The 18,617-nt window shown below is 56.0% G+C and overlaps 1 protein-coding gene across 1 annotated transcript in view; it reads right to left on the reverse strand.

Annotated features, from left to right (window-relative positions):
- LOC136566844 (fibrillin-2-like) overlaps window positions 1-18,617 on the reverse strand; it is a 71,577-nt gene that overhangs the window by 35,251 nt on the left and 17,709 nt on the right. Inside the window, 9 exon segments of the mRNA XM_066566164.1 lie at window positions 376-498; window positions 829-954; window positions 1,581-1,700; window positions 1,811-1,954; window positions 2,548-2,745; window positions 3,417-3,569; window positions 8,128-8,253; window positions 13,438-13,563; window positions 14,702-14,899. Coding sequence (XP_066422261.1) covers window positions 376-498; window positions 829-954; window positions 1,581-1,700; window positions 1,811-1,954; window positions 2,548-2,745; window positions 3,417-3,569; window positions 8,128-8,253; window positions 13,438-13,563; window positions 14,702-14,899 — 1,314 coding nt within the window.

Consider the following 18,617-nt stretch of genomic DNA (forward strand, 5'->3'; position numbering starts at 1 on the left):
GAGCATCAGGACACACGGACAGCAGTTCGAACATGCAGAGAGAGGCTCGGGACACACAGAGAGAGGATCAGGACACAGACAAGGCTCAAGTCACGCTGAAAGAGGCTCAGAACACTAAAACAGAGGGTCAAAGACACTGAGAGAGAGGCTCAGGACACACAGACAGGGGCTCAGGACAGACAGGGGCTCAGGACATGAGAACCTTTCCCCTTTTGCCCATTGTCCCACAAAAGGACAATTTCTGGCGGCACAGCAGGAGCTGCCTGGAGACACCCTTGGATTTCTCATCTCCCCTTGCCCTGAGGAGCTCACAGGTGCCCTGAGGAATGTGGGCAGGGTCTGGGGGTGGGAAGAGCCCAGCTGGGGCTCACTCACCCACGCAGTAGCGCCCGTTGGGAGCCAGGACAAAGCCGGGTTTGCAGATGCACTTGAAGCTCCCGTCCTCATTGATGCACATCCCGTTGAGGCACATGTTGGTGGTGGCACACTCGTCGTGGTCTGGGGGCACAGACAGCACCCCAGAGCTGCAGCAAGACCCTCCTGTGCCCCAAACCCCCCTGTGCCCCATCCCATGGCCAAACTGTGGGTGCTGGGCCTCAAAGCAAAGGGGGAAATGGGGGGGAACCTCCAAGAGCATCAGCTGCAAGCCCAGGGTCACCTTTCCTGGTCAGAGCTGTCCTGCTCCAGCCCCGCTGATCCCCTGCACCCCAAACCCCCTCACAGAAACCCCTCCCCAGCCCTCTCCTTGGGGGACAGCCCAGATTATCAGCCCAGGGAGGAGGTGGTCCCAGCCCAGCCCTGAGCTGCTGGAGGCCAGGGGAGCCTCACCCACGCAGTTCTTGCCGTCGGGGGTGATCTCAAAGCCGGCGTTGCAGATGCACTGGAAGCTGCCGTCGGTGTTGACGCAGCGCCCGTTCCTGCACATGACCCCGTTCATGATGCACTCGTCAATGTCTGCAGGGAAAGCACCAAAAAGTGGCAGCAGGGAGGGACAGGAGTGGTCCCAGCTCAATATCCCCTGTGAGAAACCCAGGCAGTGCCCTCAGACACGGGAATTCATCTTCAAAAACCCCACTTGGGAAATCGGAACCTTCTCACCTTGCCGGGCAGTGGGGGAGCCTTTGGAAGCCGCTTTGTCAGGAAGGGAGAAAATGAACATTTCAAAGCTTGGGCACTGCCATGGGAATCTGCCTTTGCTCGTTGTTCCCGTGGTGGAACAGTCCCTTCCCATCCCTGTTTTTTTGGCAGTCCCTCACCTGCAGCAGCCTCTTGGCAGAACAGCCTTTGCTGGAAATGCTGCATCCACACCAACACGGCCCAGAACACCCCCTTTTGTCAAATGAAGCTCTCCCAACAGGATTCTGTTCTTGGGGAGGACTCTGCAGCTCCCTTGACTACCACCAGAAAATTTTAAGGAAAGCCAAGGCAGAGGAAACTTCTGGAGAGACCCCATCCCACGCCTGGCCCTGCTGGGGACCCCACACTGCATTTCACCCCTACCACCCTTTCTTGGTGCCAGGGGCTCTGCTGACCCCTCTGCCACCTCTGCCACCCCCCAAAAAGGGGGGGACAGCCCTTACCAATGCAGGCCTGCTTGGTGGGGGTGCTCTGGAAGCCCTCGTGGCACTTGCAGTGGTAGGAGCCCGGGGTGTTGACGCAGTCCCCGTGGACGCAGGGGCTGCTCGAGCACTCGTCCACATCTGCAAGGGGGGAAAGCCCCACCCGTGAGGGACCCTGAGGCACAGCAGAGCCCAGGAGCAGCAGGAGCAGCCTGGAGGAGCCCTGGGAGCTTTGGGGCAGCCCCTCTCACCGATGCACTCCCCCCGGACGTCCTGCTTGTAGCCCATGTTGCACTCGCAGCGGTAGCTGGATGGGGTGGGGATGCAGCGCCCGTTCAGGCACAGGTTGGTGAAGTGTTTGCAGATGTCGATGGTCTGGTTCAGAGTGGCCGTTCCTGGGGGGCACACAGAGGGTTGGGGAGCCCTTGGGTGAAGCACTGGGAGGGGTTGGGGAGCCCTGGGATGTCCCCAGGATTCAGGATGAGGTGGCAGCTCCTGGGGGACACAGGGAGGGTTGGGGAGCCCTGGGATGTCCCCAGGATTCAGGATGAGGTGGCAGCTCCTGGGGGACACAGGGAGGGTTGGGGAGCCCTGGGATGTCCCCAGGATTCAGGATGAGGTGGCAGCTCCTGGGGGACACAGGGAGGGTCGGGGACCCTTTGGATGTCCCCAGGAGCTCCGTGGGGGGATGTCAGAGAGGTGCAAGGTGGGGAGGACAAGACTGAGGCAGTGATGGGAAAGCTCCGTTCCTATCTGGAGCTTTTGGGAGCCTATTTGGGAATCAGGGAGTGATTCCAGACCAGACCCAGCCTCGCTGGATCCTGGTGGGGGCTCAGCATCAGCGCCACATCCCAGCTCTCCCCCGAGCCAGGACACCCCGTGAGTGGTGTTCCAGCCTGGGGGAGGCTGCCCTGGGGCTGGGCAGCCAGGACAAACTGGGACAAAGGCGGGACAAACCGGGACAAACCCGGGACAAAGGCGGAATTACCGATGCTGGAGCTCCCGGGGCCCATCCCGGGCAGCCCCGGGATCCCGCCCTGCCCGTTGGCCCCGTTGGGGCCGATGCCCCCGGGCCCGTTGAGTCCCGGCCCGACCCCGTTGGGCCCGAATCCGGGAATTCCTGGGAAGTTCCCGGGGAAGCCTGGCATGACCGGGAGCCCCTCGATGCAGAGCCTGCGGTACTCGTCTGAAACAAAAGAGGGCTTTGGCTGCAGTGCCTGCATCCCCCGAGGGGAGCAAAGGGTGGGTCCTGGTGGGAACGGGGGTAGGAAATTATGGGAATGGGGCAGAAGGACCAGGAGGGATTGAACACCCCGACCCTATGGTGCCATGGGGGGCCAGGGGGGCTGGCAGAGTATTTTTGGGACATTTGGGGTCCCTCCAGGTAGGGAAGGATGGGCATGGAGAAGCTCTGCCCTGCTCAGAGCTGGGGCTGAAGGAGGGGATGCACAGTTTGCTTTGCTGAGAGGGGAGGGGAATGGACCCAGTGCTGGTGCCCCTAAATACCTGGTGCACCTTGGGGTCTGGGTTTGGTGGCACCTGGGAACTGGGTTTGGTGGCACCTGGAAAGCTTTTCCAGCCTCATTTTCCAACAGGCATGGTTTTGGGGTGCAGGGTTTGGGGTGCAGGGTTTTGTGGTGTCAGTTTTGGGGTGCCGGTTTTGGGGTGCCGGTTTTGGGGTGCCGGTTTTGGGGTGCAGGGTTTGGGGTGCCGGTTTTGGGGTGCCGGTTTTAGGGTGTCGGTTTTGGGGTGCCGGTTTTGGGGTGCAGGGTTTGGGGTGCCGGTTTTGGGGTGCCGGTTTTGGGGTGCAGGGTTTGGGGTGCAGGGTTTTGGGGTGCCGCTTTTGGGGTGACTCACCCGAGCCCCGCACCGGGCACACCTCGGGGGTCTGGCCGATGGCCCAGCAGCGCCCCGAGTCGCAGCAGCACTGCATCCTGCTGGCCTGGCCCGGAACGTCCCCGGCACAGCGACCGCCCAGCAGCGCCGAGAAACACGTGCCCAGGCGCTGGTCTGAGGGGACAGGACCGGGATAGGGTGGGGACAGCACAGGGACAGCACAGGGACAGGGACAGCACGGGGATGGGGTGGGGAGAGGACGAGAAATGGGGAGAGGGACAGGGATGGGGATGGGGAGAAGGAAAGGGAAAAGGACAGGGAGAAGGAGAGGAACAGGGAAAAGGGACAGGGAGAGGGGAGAGGGACAAGGATGGGTATGGGGACAGGGAAAGGGAGAGGGACAGGGAGAAAGGGAAAAGGACAGGGAGAAGGAGAGGAACAGGGACAAGGACAGGGAGAGGGGAGAGGGACAAGGATGGGGACAGGGAAAGGGAGAGAGACAGGGAGAAAGAAAGGGGAAAGGACAGGGAGAAGGAGAGGAACAGGGAAAAGGAACAGGGAGAGGGGAGAGGGAGAGAGGGACAAGGATGGGGATGGGGACAGGGAAAGGGAGAGAGACAGGGAGAAAGGGAAAAGGACAGGGAGAAGGAGAGGAACAGGGACAGGGAAAGGAAGAAGACTCACGGTCACAATGTGGCACCACCACCCTCCCAGGCAGCTCCTGAGGGCCCATTCCCGATGGAATCTCTCCCGGCCATGCCCTGTCTCAGCCTGGCCCCCCTGACCCCAGCCCTGGCCCTGCTGGGGGGCGTTTGTGGCTCCTGGCCAAGGCCCAGGGCACTGAGGGTCTCTCACATCCAGCAGGCTCCGTCCACCTGGCACCAAGCCCTCCAGGAAAACCTGGAATCTTCCCCTCCTGCTCTCCCACCTTGCTTTTTCTCAAGTCGGTTAATGAGGGGGAAAGTCTCCCGGGGTGTGGCTGCCACTTCCCGGGAGTGTAATTGGAATTAATGGCCCGGGGCTGTTTGATCTGGGGCTGGATTCTGCTCCCAGCACAGCTCAGGGACCCCCAGGGCACAGTGACCCCAGTTCAAACCAGCAGCTCCTTCCTCAGAGCTGGGTTCAGGCAGAATTGCTCCTTTCAGGAAACTTTACCCACCAAAAACACCGGCAGACACAAAGCCAGACCCGGAGAAGGGGATTTGAAAAGCAGGGATTGAATGCAAAGCTGGATCAGCCCCTAATCCTCAGGAAGGGGAGGAGAAGCCCTGGGGGTGTTTGGGTCCCAGCTTGCACAAAACCCCAGAAAAGCAGAAAATGCTGCAGGGGAGAGGGGAGGGGAAATTCCAGCTGGGATTAGAGAGAGCTCAGAGGTGGGGACTGAGCCCAGGGGGTGACCAGGTCCAGCCGGGATGGCAGGGCAGGAGGGGAAGGGGGTCCTGCTCATCCTCGGGGGACAGGAGCAATCCCAGGCTGGCTCTGGGGTCTGCAGGGCCTGCACCCATCCCATGGAGGGGTCCTGATGCCAGGAGAGGCAGCAGAGATCATCCAGCACAGCCCATCCCACCAAGCTGGGCCGGTGGGAGATGTCCTGGAGGAGCTCTGAGATCCCTCCTGACCCATTCCAGGATCCCCTCAGGTTCCCCTTTTCCTCTTTCTTAGACCAAAGTGCATCAAAAAAAAAAAAAAAAAAAAAAAAAAAAAAAAAAAAAGAGGAACTTCAGGCAGGCAAAGCCCTCAGTGAAACCTCCCCAGCCTGGCTGAGCCCAGGGCTGGGCCAGGCTCAGCAAGACCCAGAACTGGAGGTGCTGAATCTGCTGCTGCTGCCCCAGGAGAGGCACAGCCCAAACCCTCCAGAGCTCTGCAGGGCAAAAAAGGAGCTCAAAAAAGGCCAGAGCAGCAGAGCTGGGTGGCAGGGAGGGAGGGAGGAAGGAACACCATGTGCATGTCTGGGAATGCACTGAAAGGCTAATTTTTATATATGTATTTTATTTTTTTTTAATGCTCCCATGAATGTTCCTCTGGGTTTTTCTCCTGGTGGGGTTTTACTGCACTGAAAGCAGCTCCTGGCACTGGGGGTCAGCTCCAGCTCTGGGTGTTGCTGTGCCAGCTGTGAAAACTGTGAAAACTTTGCTTTTTGAGATTCTTGCAGTGCCATAAAAAGGTGTTTGCTTTGCTGGGAGGGGAGGGGAACGGAGCAAGTGCTGGTGCCCCTCAATACCTTTACATTGTCACCTCCAGGCTGGCAGTGTCCCCTCTCCTGACGCTTTAGAAGTGCCCACATTATTCATTATTTATCCATTCCCACTTTCCCAGCTGCTCCCTGGCTTTATTTCATGGGATGGAAACCTGGAACCCCGAACTCTCCACACAAACCCCCCCTGGGACAGAACTGGCGAGGTTTGGGTGCCAGGGCAGCCCCAGCCCAGCAGGAGCTGTGGGTTCTGCCAAAACAAACCCAGCCCGTCCCAAAAAGGAGCTGCAGCACCCAGAGCCAGCTCAGGTGCAGTCAGAGTCCAGTGCAGCTCAATCAGCTCAGCACTATTTTTAAATCTGGCCTTTCTAATTTTATTTATTTTCGTTTCTCGAAGCTCTTGGTTTCAAGGAAAGTGGGGAATGTCCCCATGACTCATCCCAGAACTGTCACACCCCTCTGGGCTCATGGCAGGGCTGGGAAACAGCAGGAAAAAAATTCCATTCCCATTAAAATCTATCAGTTTCCCAAACAAGAAGACTTGGGCTTTACTTTTTACTCACACTTCACAACATTTTTTTTCCCCTCCTGGAACTAAAACATTTAATTCTGCTCCAGGATCCGTGGCTAGAAAAGAATTTGGAGCTGATTATTTTTTTTTCTTTCTTTTTTCTTTTTTTTTTTTTGCTGAATTCATTTCCACAGAAAGCTGTGCCTGACACTTTGCACTGCACCACCAATCCCTGCCTGTGCTGGAAGAATTCCTCTTCCCAAATCTCCTCATCCTCATCTTCCTGAAGGCAAATGGACTTTCAGACCAGGGGGAAAAAAAAAACCAAAAAAACCCTGGGATTTATTTGCTGAGTGTGAATAACCACAGAGCTGCCCCTCTACCCCAGGAACCGGGGTTTGGTACCAATGGACCATCAAATATTTACAGGAAAGGAGTTTTGATCTGTTAAAAATTCAAACAATTCGCCGCAGGCTCTGGAGGTTGGAGGCAGCAGAGCTCAGGCTGGGGAGAGCCCTGGAGTGGGGCCAGTTTGGGGCTTTGGGATGGGAACACCTGGAGCCAAAATGGGCCAGGCCTGAGGGGGATTGGGATTTGGGATTCCCACAGCAGCCTGGGAAGGGCTTTGGGGCCAGAACTGGGGAGCTGGGGGGGGAAGGAGGGCGGGAATGGGGAAAGGAGGGCAGGAATTGGATGCTGTGGGGGCAAGGAGGGCAGGAATTGGATGCTGTGGGGGCAAGGAGGCTCCCAGGGAATGTGCAGGAGGTTCCCTGGCAGCCCCACAGGGATGGGGGATCTGTCTGTGCTGGATCCAGAAGGATCCAGAGAAGCAGCTCAGGGCTAGGAGCTCTTTCCCAAGGGCTGATTCCAGGGGGATGGAGCCAGCTGAGCCCTGTGAGTACCAGCCTGGAGCCGCTGGGATTGATGAGCCGTGCTGGGAGCAGGAAGCAGCAGCAGGAGGTGATAAAATTCCCTGACTGTTTTCCCTGGAGCCCTTTCCCTGTCCCTCTGCCGAGCAGGGATGTGCAGCTGGGGCTGTCCCTGTGCCCCCCTGTGCTCCAGGGAGGGCTCCAAGCTTTCCCTTGGACTTCCACAGCCCAACACCACGGCCAGCCCAGCTGCACTGGGAGCACTGGTGGAAAACACGGGCACAGGATGGGGAGGGGGAGAGTCTGGGGCCCTCCTGAAAACTGGGAATACCCAGATGGGACATTCTGTGAGAGGAGCACGGGGATCCTGCCTCACGGCCCCTCTCCCAATTCCTTCCTCATGGCCCCTCTCCCAATTCCTTCCTCACTGCCCCCAAATTCCCGGCCCCAAGCCTTCCTCCCAATCTCTTCCTCACTGCTCCTCTCCCAGTTCCTTCCTCATTCCCCCCAAATTCCCAGCCCTGCTCCTTTCTCCCAATTCCTTCCTCACTGCTCCCACATTCCCTGCCCTGCTCCTTCCTCCCAATTCCTTCCTCACTGCTCCTCTCCCAGTCCCTTCCTCACTTCCCCCAAATTCTCAGCCCCAAGCCTTCCTCCCAATCTCTTCCTCACTGCTCCTCTCCCAATCCCTCTCTCATTCCCCTCAAATTCCCTGCCCCAAGCCTTCCTCCCAGTTCCTTCCTCAATCCCCCCAAATTCCCAGCCCTGCTCCTTTCTCCCAATCCCTCCCTCACTGTCCCCACATTCCCAGCCCCGGTCCTTCATCCCAATCTCTTCCTCACTGCCCCTCTCCCAGTTCCTTCCTCACTCCCCCCCACATTCCCAGCCCCACACCTTCCTCCCAACCCTCCTCCTCCTCCTCCTCACACCCTTCCCAACCCATTCCCCCACTGAGACCCCCCCCCCCCAACACCCCAAATCCTGGAGAGGCACAAGGACCAAGCGAGCCCGGCCGGGCTCAGGATGGAGCAGCCTGGAGGAGGAGGAGGAGGAGGAGGAGGAGGAGGAGGATTCCCCACCTATCCCGGCACCATCCCCGAGCCCTGTGCGGGCATTCCGGCCCTGATCCCGCCCCAAATCCCGCATTTCCCCCCTCACCGAGGCAGCGGGAGCCGTCGGGGCTGCTGATGAAGCCGCGGGGGCAGGAGCACACGTAGCTGCCCACGGTGTTGGTGCAGTCGCCTCCATCGCACACGCCCGGGATGGCCCCGCACTCATCCACGTCTGCAAGGCACAGAAAACACCACGGGCAGCATGGAAAATGTCCCCTTCCCCACCCAAAGCCAGCTCAGGTGGGGTTTGGGGACTCAGGGGATGCTGGGGGTCATTAAAGCTCTGCCATTCGTGGAGTTTCTGCTTCTCTCCACAGCCCTTCCCAGGGGACGGTTAGGATGGACAGAAGGGAATAAATCATTCCCAGAAACAGGGATTGGAGATTGGAAAGGGCTGCCAGGGAGGGTTGGAGTCCTGGACCCAAACCCCATCCCAATCCAGGGCACAGAGGATGGGAGTTGGGTTTTGGGGGCTCAGGGAATGCTGGGGGCCATGAAGAGTCTCCAAAACTCTCCCATTTGTGGAGTTTCTCCTTCTCTCCACAGCCCATCCCAGGAGAATTTTGGGATGGACAGCAGGGAAGAAATCCCTCCCAGAAACAGGGATTGGACATTGGAAAGGGCTGCCAGGGAGGGTTGGAGTCCTGGTCCCTGGACACCACCCAAATCCAGGGCACAGAGGATGGGAGTTGGGTTTTGGGGCTCTGGGGATGCTGGGGGTCATTAAAACTCAGCCATTTGTGGAGTCTCTGCTTCTCTCCTCAGCCTCTCCCAGAGGAAGTTTGGGATGGACAGCAGGAGGAAATCCCTCCCAGAAACAGGGACTGGACATTGGAAAGGGCTGCCAGGGAGGGTTGGAGTCCTGGTCCCTCAGGTGACCTTGGTCATGGGCTGCAGGTCCAGCCCTTGGTGATGGGTTGGGCTTGCAGACCCCTGCGGGCCCTTCCCAGCCCAGGACATTCCCCAATTCCATTCTCTGATTCTATCCCAGGCCAGAGGGGAACACAAATCCCTGCTTGGCTCTTGAGGACTCTCGAATTCTGCCCCTGGCCACCTCCTGAGCCCCCCAGTGCTGCTCTGGCTCCCTGATGCTCTCCCTGAGAGCTCCCAGGGCAGCAGAGCAGAACACAGGAACGCCTCCCCCACCTGGGCCCCTGCAGCCAAAATCAGATTTTATCAGCCAGCCTTGCCCTGCCATCCAACCCCAGCCCTGCCCTGGGCTCCAGCTCCTAAAGCTCTCTGCGAAATAAAGAGCTTTAGGAAGGCAAAGCTGAAAAAACCCAGCCCAAAACTTGGGGTGGCACTGGGGAGGCTCCCAGACCCGGGGCTGCTGCCAGATCTGTGCCTCTGCCACCCCCCCCTCACCCCAAGGCAGCAGAGAATCCCATTCCTACGGAAAACCAGGGAACCCAGGAGCTACCATCCATCTGCAGCTCCTTTTTTATCCGAAACCCCTTGAAAATCCCAGCTCTGAGGAGCAGGAACAGAGCCCGTTCCTGCAGGACTCCACATCCTGTGCTTCAGGAACCCGATCCCTGGGCTTTGTTGTCCTTTCAGCCCTTCCCCAGCCCATTTTCCGTCTCGGTTTTCCCCCGGTGAGCGTCCCGTGGTGGTTTGGAGCCGTTCAGGCAGCGCTGAGCCGGTGGGATGGGTTCATTAACACCCCTCTCATTAACGCCCAGCGCCGGGAGGGAATCCTGCCAGCTCCAGCCTGGCTCCTGCCCGGCTTTTCCGACCTTCTGTTCGAAATTAAAGCGGGATCCTGAGCTCCGCTGCTCAGACAATGGCAGGATTCAAGGCAAACGTTGATTTTGGAGCAGGGCTGGGATTGGAATTGGCCTCGTCCTTAAGGCTGGAAAAGCCAAAGGCTGCAGAGCCTCTGGAAGAGCTGGGGCTGCAGAGCTCATCCCACACTGTGCCCCCAGGGCTGTGGGAACCCCAACCTTTCCTTGTGCTAAAAACCCAGGGTTTGATGGAGAAAACACCCCCAGGGCTCGTGCCCTGGGATCACCAGGGACTCGCTGCCCTCCCCGCCCAGAAAGGAACCACAGAGGGGAAAATGGAAGCTCCAAACCGCCCAAATGCAGGGAAACGAGCTCTGGATGGAGCCAAACAATGGAAAGAAAGCGGCTGTGGGGTTCCATCCGCCCGTGGAAAACTCTGGGGAGCTTCCTCTGGTGCAGGAACATCAGGAAATTTGGGATTCTGCGCCCTGGTGGCAAAAGCCTGGCCTGTGGGGGCACGAGGAGCACCTCACATCTACAGGGGTGAGGAACAGAGGTGAGGTTTGGAACCCCTGGATTTGTTCCCTCTGACAGAATATCCCGGAGAGGCCAAAAATGGGCAAATCCTGGCTGAGCTTGTTGCACACAGCTTGCCTGGAGCCTTCCACTCCCTTTCCTGGTGTCTCTCCGTGGATTTTTGTTTTGTCTCTTATCACCCTGATATGGATTTTGGTTGCAGGACCAACATTCCTTTGGGAAGCATCCTGGAGAGGCACTGGCATTACCTCACTGATAGCAGGGCTTGGCCTTTGTCCTGCAGCACAGGAAGGGCTGTTAAAAAGTGAAATTCTTGGCAGAGAAAGCCTGGAATTATGGCAGGAAAAGCTTTGTCCAGCCAGTGATTCCCCCTTAACTCCACGCCACGGAATTGCTCCCTTCGGTGTCATTTTTCCAGTTGCTTCCAGGATAATTTAAAAGTGCCCCAGCCTCCCCTTCCCTGTGATTTATGGCTCCAGGTCTCTGGAGCAGCAGGATGTGTCCCAGTTCAGCTTTGATGTTCCCTCTCTCCACTTTGCACCAGGAATTTTCTTGTGTCCTCAACAATTTTCCTCCCGCCGCGTTGAGAACTCAGCTGGATCCAAACCTGCCTCTCTCCCCGGGCTCTCATTCCCTGAAAACCTCAACAGATCCTGCTTTTTTTCCCTTTTTTCCACCATAATCCAGCCATGAGATGGGTTAATTCATCCCTAACCTGGCAATTCCTGCCCTCTTTGCCCATCTTTTTGCACAACGTAAACACAATTTTGGGTGCTTCCCAAGCCTGCCTCATCTCCAGAGGTTTTTAGGGAGCAGCCTGAGCCTTCCCCTCCCTAAATCCAGCATTTCCCTGTTTCCCAGACTGCTCAGATCCCCCAGCAAGGCAGCAGTGCCAGAAACTCTCATCACCCCCGGAGCTCCTCGGAATACAATGGACAATGGGACAAACCCGAGCCACCCTCTGGAAGTGCCCCATCCACCAGGGATGAGCCTGGAGCGGAGCAAGCCCGGACTTGGAGGAGCTTCAGCTCCAAATCCGGGCTGGACGTTTCCCTGAGAGCAGAAGGATTGGTTTTCCTGCTGGAGCTGAGGATCCAGCCAGGGAATATCCAGCTGCACGCAGCTCGGAGCCTCCGTTATCGACGTGGAATATCTGCCTTGGAAAAGCGTCTTTATCCTCCCCAGTTCCAGGTGTTGGGAGATAAGGTTTGGGTTAGGAGATAAGGGAGGCACCGCCGTTATCTCCGTTCCCAGCAGCTCACAGCCGATTAATGAGGGGGCACCGTTAATGAGGGGACACCGTTAATGAGGGGACAGCGCTAATCAGCGAGCAGGGCTCGGAGCTGCGGCTCCAGCACAATCCCAGCCGCTGACTTCCCACCAGGAATCCCCCAGCACCAAACTCCAGCTCTGGGCAGCTGTGGAGAACACCCCCAGAGAGGTTTAATCGGGGTTTGACATTCCCTGGATGCCGGGCTTGGATGGGGAAGCTGAAAATGAGAGGGAAGCAGAGAATTCCCTCCTTTCCCCACTGTAAAATGAACCCGAAAGTCAACGAGGGAACTCCTGCCCAGCTGGGACTGGGGCACACCTGGATGACAAATCCATCCTCTGGCTGTGCTTTGATCAAACCCTGGCTCCAAGGGAGGACCAAGGCAGAGATTTTGGCAGTTTCAGCAGGAATGTGCAGCTCAGGAATTTGATGCTCCATCTGCTGGGCCGAATTCCTGATGGATCAAAGGGTGCAGGGAACTTGGGGCCCAGATCTTCAATGTGTCCATGAAGTGGGAGAGGAACCCTCTCCATCCCCCTATCCACATCCTTTTTAGGGAATCCCAAAGGTGATTCCACTTTCCTGGGATCCTCCAGATCCCTTTCTGGTGGCCCTGTGGGGACCTGGAGGTGACACAGCTTGGAGAGGAGCCCTCAAGCCCCGTCCCTCTGGAGCATCCCTGTTTGTGTCATTCCCAGACCCAGAGGGAAGCCTCCAGTCCTCGGTGGTGATGCCAGGGATGGAGCAGCTCCCGGGAATGCTGGAGTTTTCCCTTTCTGTGGGCAGCACAGGGAAGGGGAGCAGTTTGTGCCCACGTGGGGCTGCTCTTCCAGGCTCTGGGGGGAGTGGGAGGCCCCTCACATCTGGAGGACAGATCCAGACAATGAATTTGGTTTAATCTGGGGATGGAGGAGATTCCAGCTCAACTGGTTTCAGATGTGCTCTGCTCCCCTGAGCTGCTGGGGGAGAGGCAGGGAGGGGCAGGAGCAGCTTTCTGCTGCCCCTGCTCCCACCTTGGCCAGGCAAATTCCTGGAATATCATTGGATTCGGGGAGCTGGTCCTTCCTCTGACACAAAGAAGGGGCTGGTTTGGATTGTCCTGCTTTCAGTCCTTGGATGTGGAGCTCTGCAGGAATCCTGTCAGGATTTTAGAGAAAGTCTGCTGGCGCCCTGCCCAGGAAGATGCTCAGACACAGATGTTTCCTGGGGATGGAGGAATGTCCATCCCCCAGCAGGGATTGACCTTTGCAGCTCCTCTGGGCTCTCTCTGGAAGCATTTCCTGAGGGGCTGAACCCAGGGCACAGAATCCTGGAACGGTCAGGGCTGGAAGGACCTGGGAGATCAGCTCATCCCACCTCCTACCATCCCAGTTCCAGGGGCTTCCAGAGGCAGCCAGAGCTCTCCCTGAGCTCCCAGCACCAGCCTGATGTCCCGTTTCACAGTGATTAAATCTTCACAGCCCTAATGAAGAGCCTCCAAATTAAAAGTTGTTGAGTTTTCAAGGCTTGATCAGACTCAGAACCTGGCAGAGTTTTGGAGGCAGCCCTGAGCTGAGCCTGGCTAAAGCCTTCCAGAGGTCCCTCCTGCGCCATCAGTCTGTGTTCCCATTAAAATATCCTTTAAAAAACCCCTCTGTGAACAAACCAAACCACTTCCTTCTGGTCTGAGGCAAGATCAGGGGATCAGGCAAAGCCCATTCCTCATTTCCTGCCCTTGGCCTGTGGGCAGCAGATCAAAAACCCCTCTGGCAGGGCTGGGCAGTGGGACCCAGCCTGGAATGGGAGCAGGAGTGAAATGCTTGGGAAGATGAGCATCCCTTACCTTCACACCTGTGGCTGGTCTCGCTCTGCTTGTGCCCTGCAGGGCACTTGCACTCGTAGGATCCCACGGTGTTGATGCAATTCCCACCTTGGCAGAGCCCAGGGATGGCCTGGCACTCATCCACATCTGCAGCAGGAAGAGGAGGAGGAGGGTGAGGGAACAGCAGCCATGGAGCCCTGGGTGTCCCTGTGCTCCCAGGAGCTGGATCACATTCCAGAGGGAATTCCCCCCCCAGACTGCACCAGGGGATGGACAGGAGTCAATTCCTGCCTCAAGCAAGAGGGAGACTCAGAGACTCCAAGCTATGGGAATGCTTCCCCAAGGATCTGCCCGTCCTGTGCTTCTCTGGGAGGAACAGCCTGTGGGATGGAGGAGCTCACCTGAGAGCCACCGTGTGCCCTGAATCTCTGGGATAAAACGGTGCTGGGAGATCCCAGGGGACGCTCCAGGTCCATGGAGGTGCTCCCTGGCACACAGGGGGGATTTGGAAAATGCCACAGAGAGTTCTGTGCTTTGGGGCTCTGCTCTCTGCGCCCTCTGCTTTGGGGCTGTTTCAGGCTCCTGTTCCAGACTCTGCTCTCAGCATTTTGGGGCTCTTTTAGGCTCCCATTTTGGGCTCTGCCCTCAGCACTCTGGGGCTGTTTCAATCTTCTGTTCTGGGCTCTGCTCTCTCCATTCTCTATTTTCTCTGTTTCAGTCTCCTGTTCCAGACTCTGCCCTCTGCATTTTGGAGCTGTTTAGAGTCCTCCCATTCAGGGCTCTGCTCTCATCATTTTGGGGCTCTTTTGGGTTCCCATTTTGGGCTCTGCTCTCATCATTTTGGGGCTCTTTTAGGCTCCCATTCTGGGCTTTGCTCTCATCATTTTGGGGTTGTTTTAGGCTCCCATTCAGGGCTCCGATCTCATAATTTTGGGGCTGTTTTAGGCTCCCATTCAGGGCTCTGCTCTCATCATTTTGGGGCTCTTTTAGGCTCCTGTTCTGAACTCTGCTCTCATCATTTTGGGGCTCTTTTAGGCTCCTGTTCTGAACTCTGCTCTCCCCACCCCGTGCCCACCCTGTACCCATCCCTCTCACATTCCCTGCCTCTCCCACCCCGTACCCATCCCTGCCCACCCTGTACCCATCCCTCTCACATTCCCAGCCCTTCCCATCCCTGCCCACCCCATACCTGTCCCTGCCCACCCTGTGCCCATCCCTGCCCACACTGTGCCCATCCCTCTCACATTCCCAGCCCTGCCCACCCCCTGCCCACGCCGTGTCTGACCCTGGCAGGCCCCGGTGCGGATGTTGGGGATGAAGCCGCGCCGGCAGGGGTGCGGCTGGGCCGGGCACATCTCGCAGGGGTGGCCCCAGGCACGGCCGATGGTGGCACAGCACATGGTCTTGGTGCACACGATGCCACTCAGCTGGCCCTGGCACATCTGGTTGTTCACCTGGCTGAAGCAGGGCCCCGTGCGGTAATCTGGGCAGGAAATGAGAGAAATCCTGGGTCAGATCTGGTGTCACCACGTTGCTGTTCACAGAGAAAAGCAAGGCTTTAACGGTTCTTCCCAAGAATATTTCTTTCCCAAGAATATTTCTGGGTTTCACATTCTCTGAAGCTCAGAGAAATGAAAAACACAATTCTTGTCTCATTTGCTGTGCCTGTGTTTGGCTCCTTGGCCTGTCAGGGCCAGGTGTGTAGCCCCACATTTCTCCTCACAGAGAAAAGCAAGGCACAATTCCTCCCAAGAATATTTCTGGGTTTCACATTCTCTGAACCTCAGAGAAAGGAAAAACACAATTCTCATCATTTGCTGTGCCTGTGTTTGTGCCACAGCAGAATGCAATGTGGGGATTGTTCACCCACAGTGAGGGTGGTTTGGTTCCTTGGCCTGTCAGGGCCAGGTGTGCAGCCCCACATTTCTCCTCACAGAGAAAAGCAAGGCACGGTTCTTCCCAAGAATATTTCTGAGATTCACATTCTCTGAAGCTCAGAGAAACGAAAAACACAATTCTTGTCTCATTTGCTGTGCCTGTGTTTGGCTCCTTGGCCTATCAGGGCCAAGTGTGTAGCCCCACATTTCTCCTCACAGAGAAAAGCAAGGCACAATTCCTCCCAAGATTATTTCTTTCCCAAGAATATTTCTGGGTTTCACATTCTCTGAACCTCAGAGAAAGGAAAAAAAACAATTCTTATCTCATTTGCTGTGCCTGTGTTTGTGCCAAAGCACAATGCAATATGGAGATTGTGTACCCACAGTGAGGGTGTTTTGAGTGCTTGGCAGGTTCAGTTTAGATGTAATGTAATATAGTATAGAATAATATAGTATAATAAAGTAATTATAATTAGCTTTCTGATAAGATGGAGTCAGATGAATCATTCTCTCCCCTCACTGGGGGTTCCCTGTGAGTCCCATAATCCAATGTGTAAATAAATCCCAGGGTTTCTGCCTTGCCAGCACAGAGATTTGGGGGGAAAACTGTGATGGTGCCAAATTGAAGCGCGGTGTTGGAGGTGGTGGTGGACCTAAAAGGAGCTGAAAATCAAAAGTCAGGCAAAGAGGCAATTCCAGGGCTGCCATTCCACCTGCTCTGGGAATTCCAGGGATGAGAAAAAGCAATCAAATCTCAATTTAGTTACAAAGATCCTTCCCTGGAAGTGCCCAAGGCCAGGCTGGATGGAACTTGGAGCACCCTGGGATAGTGGAAGCAGCTGGCAGTGGAATTCCATGATTTTTATGTTCTCTTCCATCCCAAACCAGATTCTGGAATTCTCACACTCTGGGATCCTGTCTCGTGATTAATTCCTTCACTTTAACTCCCAAACATGCCCTGGCAATTTCAGCTCTAAACCCCAGACATTGCAGGAACAACCAGCAGCTTTCCCATTCCCAATCAGGATCCTCTCCCATCCCTTCAACCCCAAGGATTTTTAACCCAATTTTTGCAGGGTTTTGCCCTCAGGAATGCGGGTTTGCCACTGCCTGGGCTCCCGTGACCCTTGATGAGGGATATTGGCACAGCAGGGATCCAGCAGGAAGCAAAATCCTTCCGCGGGATTTTCCCTTCAGCTGGGCAGAGGTGGTGGCACAGAAATGTTTGATAAAAAAACAAACCAAGAAAGCCTTGGAGCACGTCCTGGTCAGGCCAGAAAATTCCCCATGGAGTGTCTGAGCAGTCAGGTGCTGGTCAGGCAGGCAGAGCCTGGCTGAGAGGGGCTCAGGGAATTTCCAGGCTGGAATTAAGCAGTAATTAGGAACTGCCCTGACCCCAAATCCCTGCTCCTGGATTAACCCCCAGATGTCCCTGCAGGGAAAGGTTTGGGTTTGATGTGTTTGAAGCAATAAAAATCTTTTTTTTTTGGGGGGGGGGGGGGTGAGAGCACTGGGAGCCCCAGGTAACCACGGCCCAACATCCATGGAAAACACCCAGGAAATCCTCCTGTCTGGGAAAGAATCAATTAGCAAAGAATTCCTCATTTCCAGCTTAATGCTCCCTCTGATTTGTGTCCTGGAGCAGTTTGTACTGGGAATTAAAGCTGAGGAAGCTGGGGGGAGGTTGAGAGGAGAAGGATTTGAGAGGGAAAAAAGGAATGGTTTGGAAGTTACATCAGTGTGAAGGTGATGGCACCTCCCAAAAAAGCTTTTTTTTTTTGGGAATCTGACCAGAAACATGAACCATGTAATGATCCTTTTTTTTTTCTTTTGACCCAAATTTTACAAGTTCCCATCGCAGTGGCCAATGTCACTGCAGGGTGGACCCCCCGAAACTCAGAGTAATAAATGAAAAACCCCAAAGTGATGCTCTGAACAGAGAGAAAAGTGGCCAAACCCACACCTCTCACCTCATCTCCTACCTCATCTCCCCCAGGCACTGCAGGAATTCCTGGAGAGGGATAATGAATGCGGGATTGTGAGGAGAACACCCCCTTTTAAACCCATAATTGCCCAAAATAACTTTTCCTATGCAGATGACTCCTCTGGAGGGAATGGAGCCAAGGAAATCTCAGTCTGGAGAGCCCTGGCTGCCTCCCAGCCCCAGCTGGTGCTAATTTTAATGGGCAAATGATTAAATTTTTAATGAGGCACCAATGAAATTTTATGAAGGAAATAGGGACGCTTAGGAGATGTCTGAAGCCTTTCCCAGTCCCTGCATGGGATCTGTGTTCCAGGAATCCTGCTGCAGGTAGCTGTCCTTCAGGAGCTGGGCTTTTTCCCTGGAAAAGCTGAGGGAAAACCGGGATTGCTGTTCCCCCTTCCCAGATCCCTCAGCCTCACAAAACCAGAGCCCAGTTTGGGATGGGGAGCAGCTCCACCTCCCCAGCTCCAGGTAAATCCCATTAAGGGATTGCAAGAAATCCTGAATATGGGGGGATTTGGGGAACCCCCGGAGCTCTGAATCCCTGGCAATTCCAATGGCAATTCCCACTGAAGGACTGAGAGAAATCCTGAATATGGGGGGATTTGGGGAACCTTCCAGAGCTCTGAATCCCTGGCAATTCCAATGGCAATTCCCACTGAAGGGCTGCAAGAAATCCTGGATCTGGGGGGATTCTGGGAGAGGGGAGGGTTTGATCAGGCACTTCTGAGAATATTCACAAGGAAAAAAAAAAGTTTCCTCCACTCCTGCAACATCCATGGAGCCAGGAGGGTGTCCCTGAGTCAATTCCAGTGGGAATTCGGATCCCTGGAGATGGAAAAGTGGGATAACTGCAGGATTTTCTGTGCTGTCTAAGGGACAATCCCAGCCACACAAATCCATCATGGGAGTAGGTCCAGCACAAGGCAAGGGGAAGGGAATGAGGAGCTTTTCTTTCCTCCCACCCTCTGGAATTCCTCCTCTCCAAAACAAACAAACAGAGCTGAGGAAGAGGAGCTTTTTCCCCTGCCAGAACTCCAATCCCCTCTCACAACCAACAATGGAGGCTTTGCCTTGAAACCTGCAGGACAAAAGGGGCCTGTGGAGCATCCCCAGGGATGGGATGGGGCACAAATCCTGGGATTGGGCAGGAGGCCACGGCTGGGACTGAGCCAGAGCCACCAACAGGGGCTGGGATTGGGAGGGACTGGGATTGGGATCAGGGAGAGAGCAGGGATTGGGATCAAGGAGAGATCAGGGAGAGACAGGGATTGGGATCAGGGAGAGACACTTCTCCAGGTGTTTTCCAGCCTGGATGGATTGTCCCTGTTGTTCTCCAG

Source organism: Molothrus aeneus, chromosome 27 (assembly GCF_037042795.1).
Source record: "Molothrus aeneus isolate 106 chromosome 27, BPBGC_Maene_1.0, whole genome shotgun sequence".
In the NCBI taxonomy this organism is placed as follows: Eukaryota; Metazoa; Chordata; class Aves; order Passeriformes; family Icteridae; genus Molothrus; species Molothrus aeneus.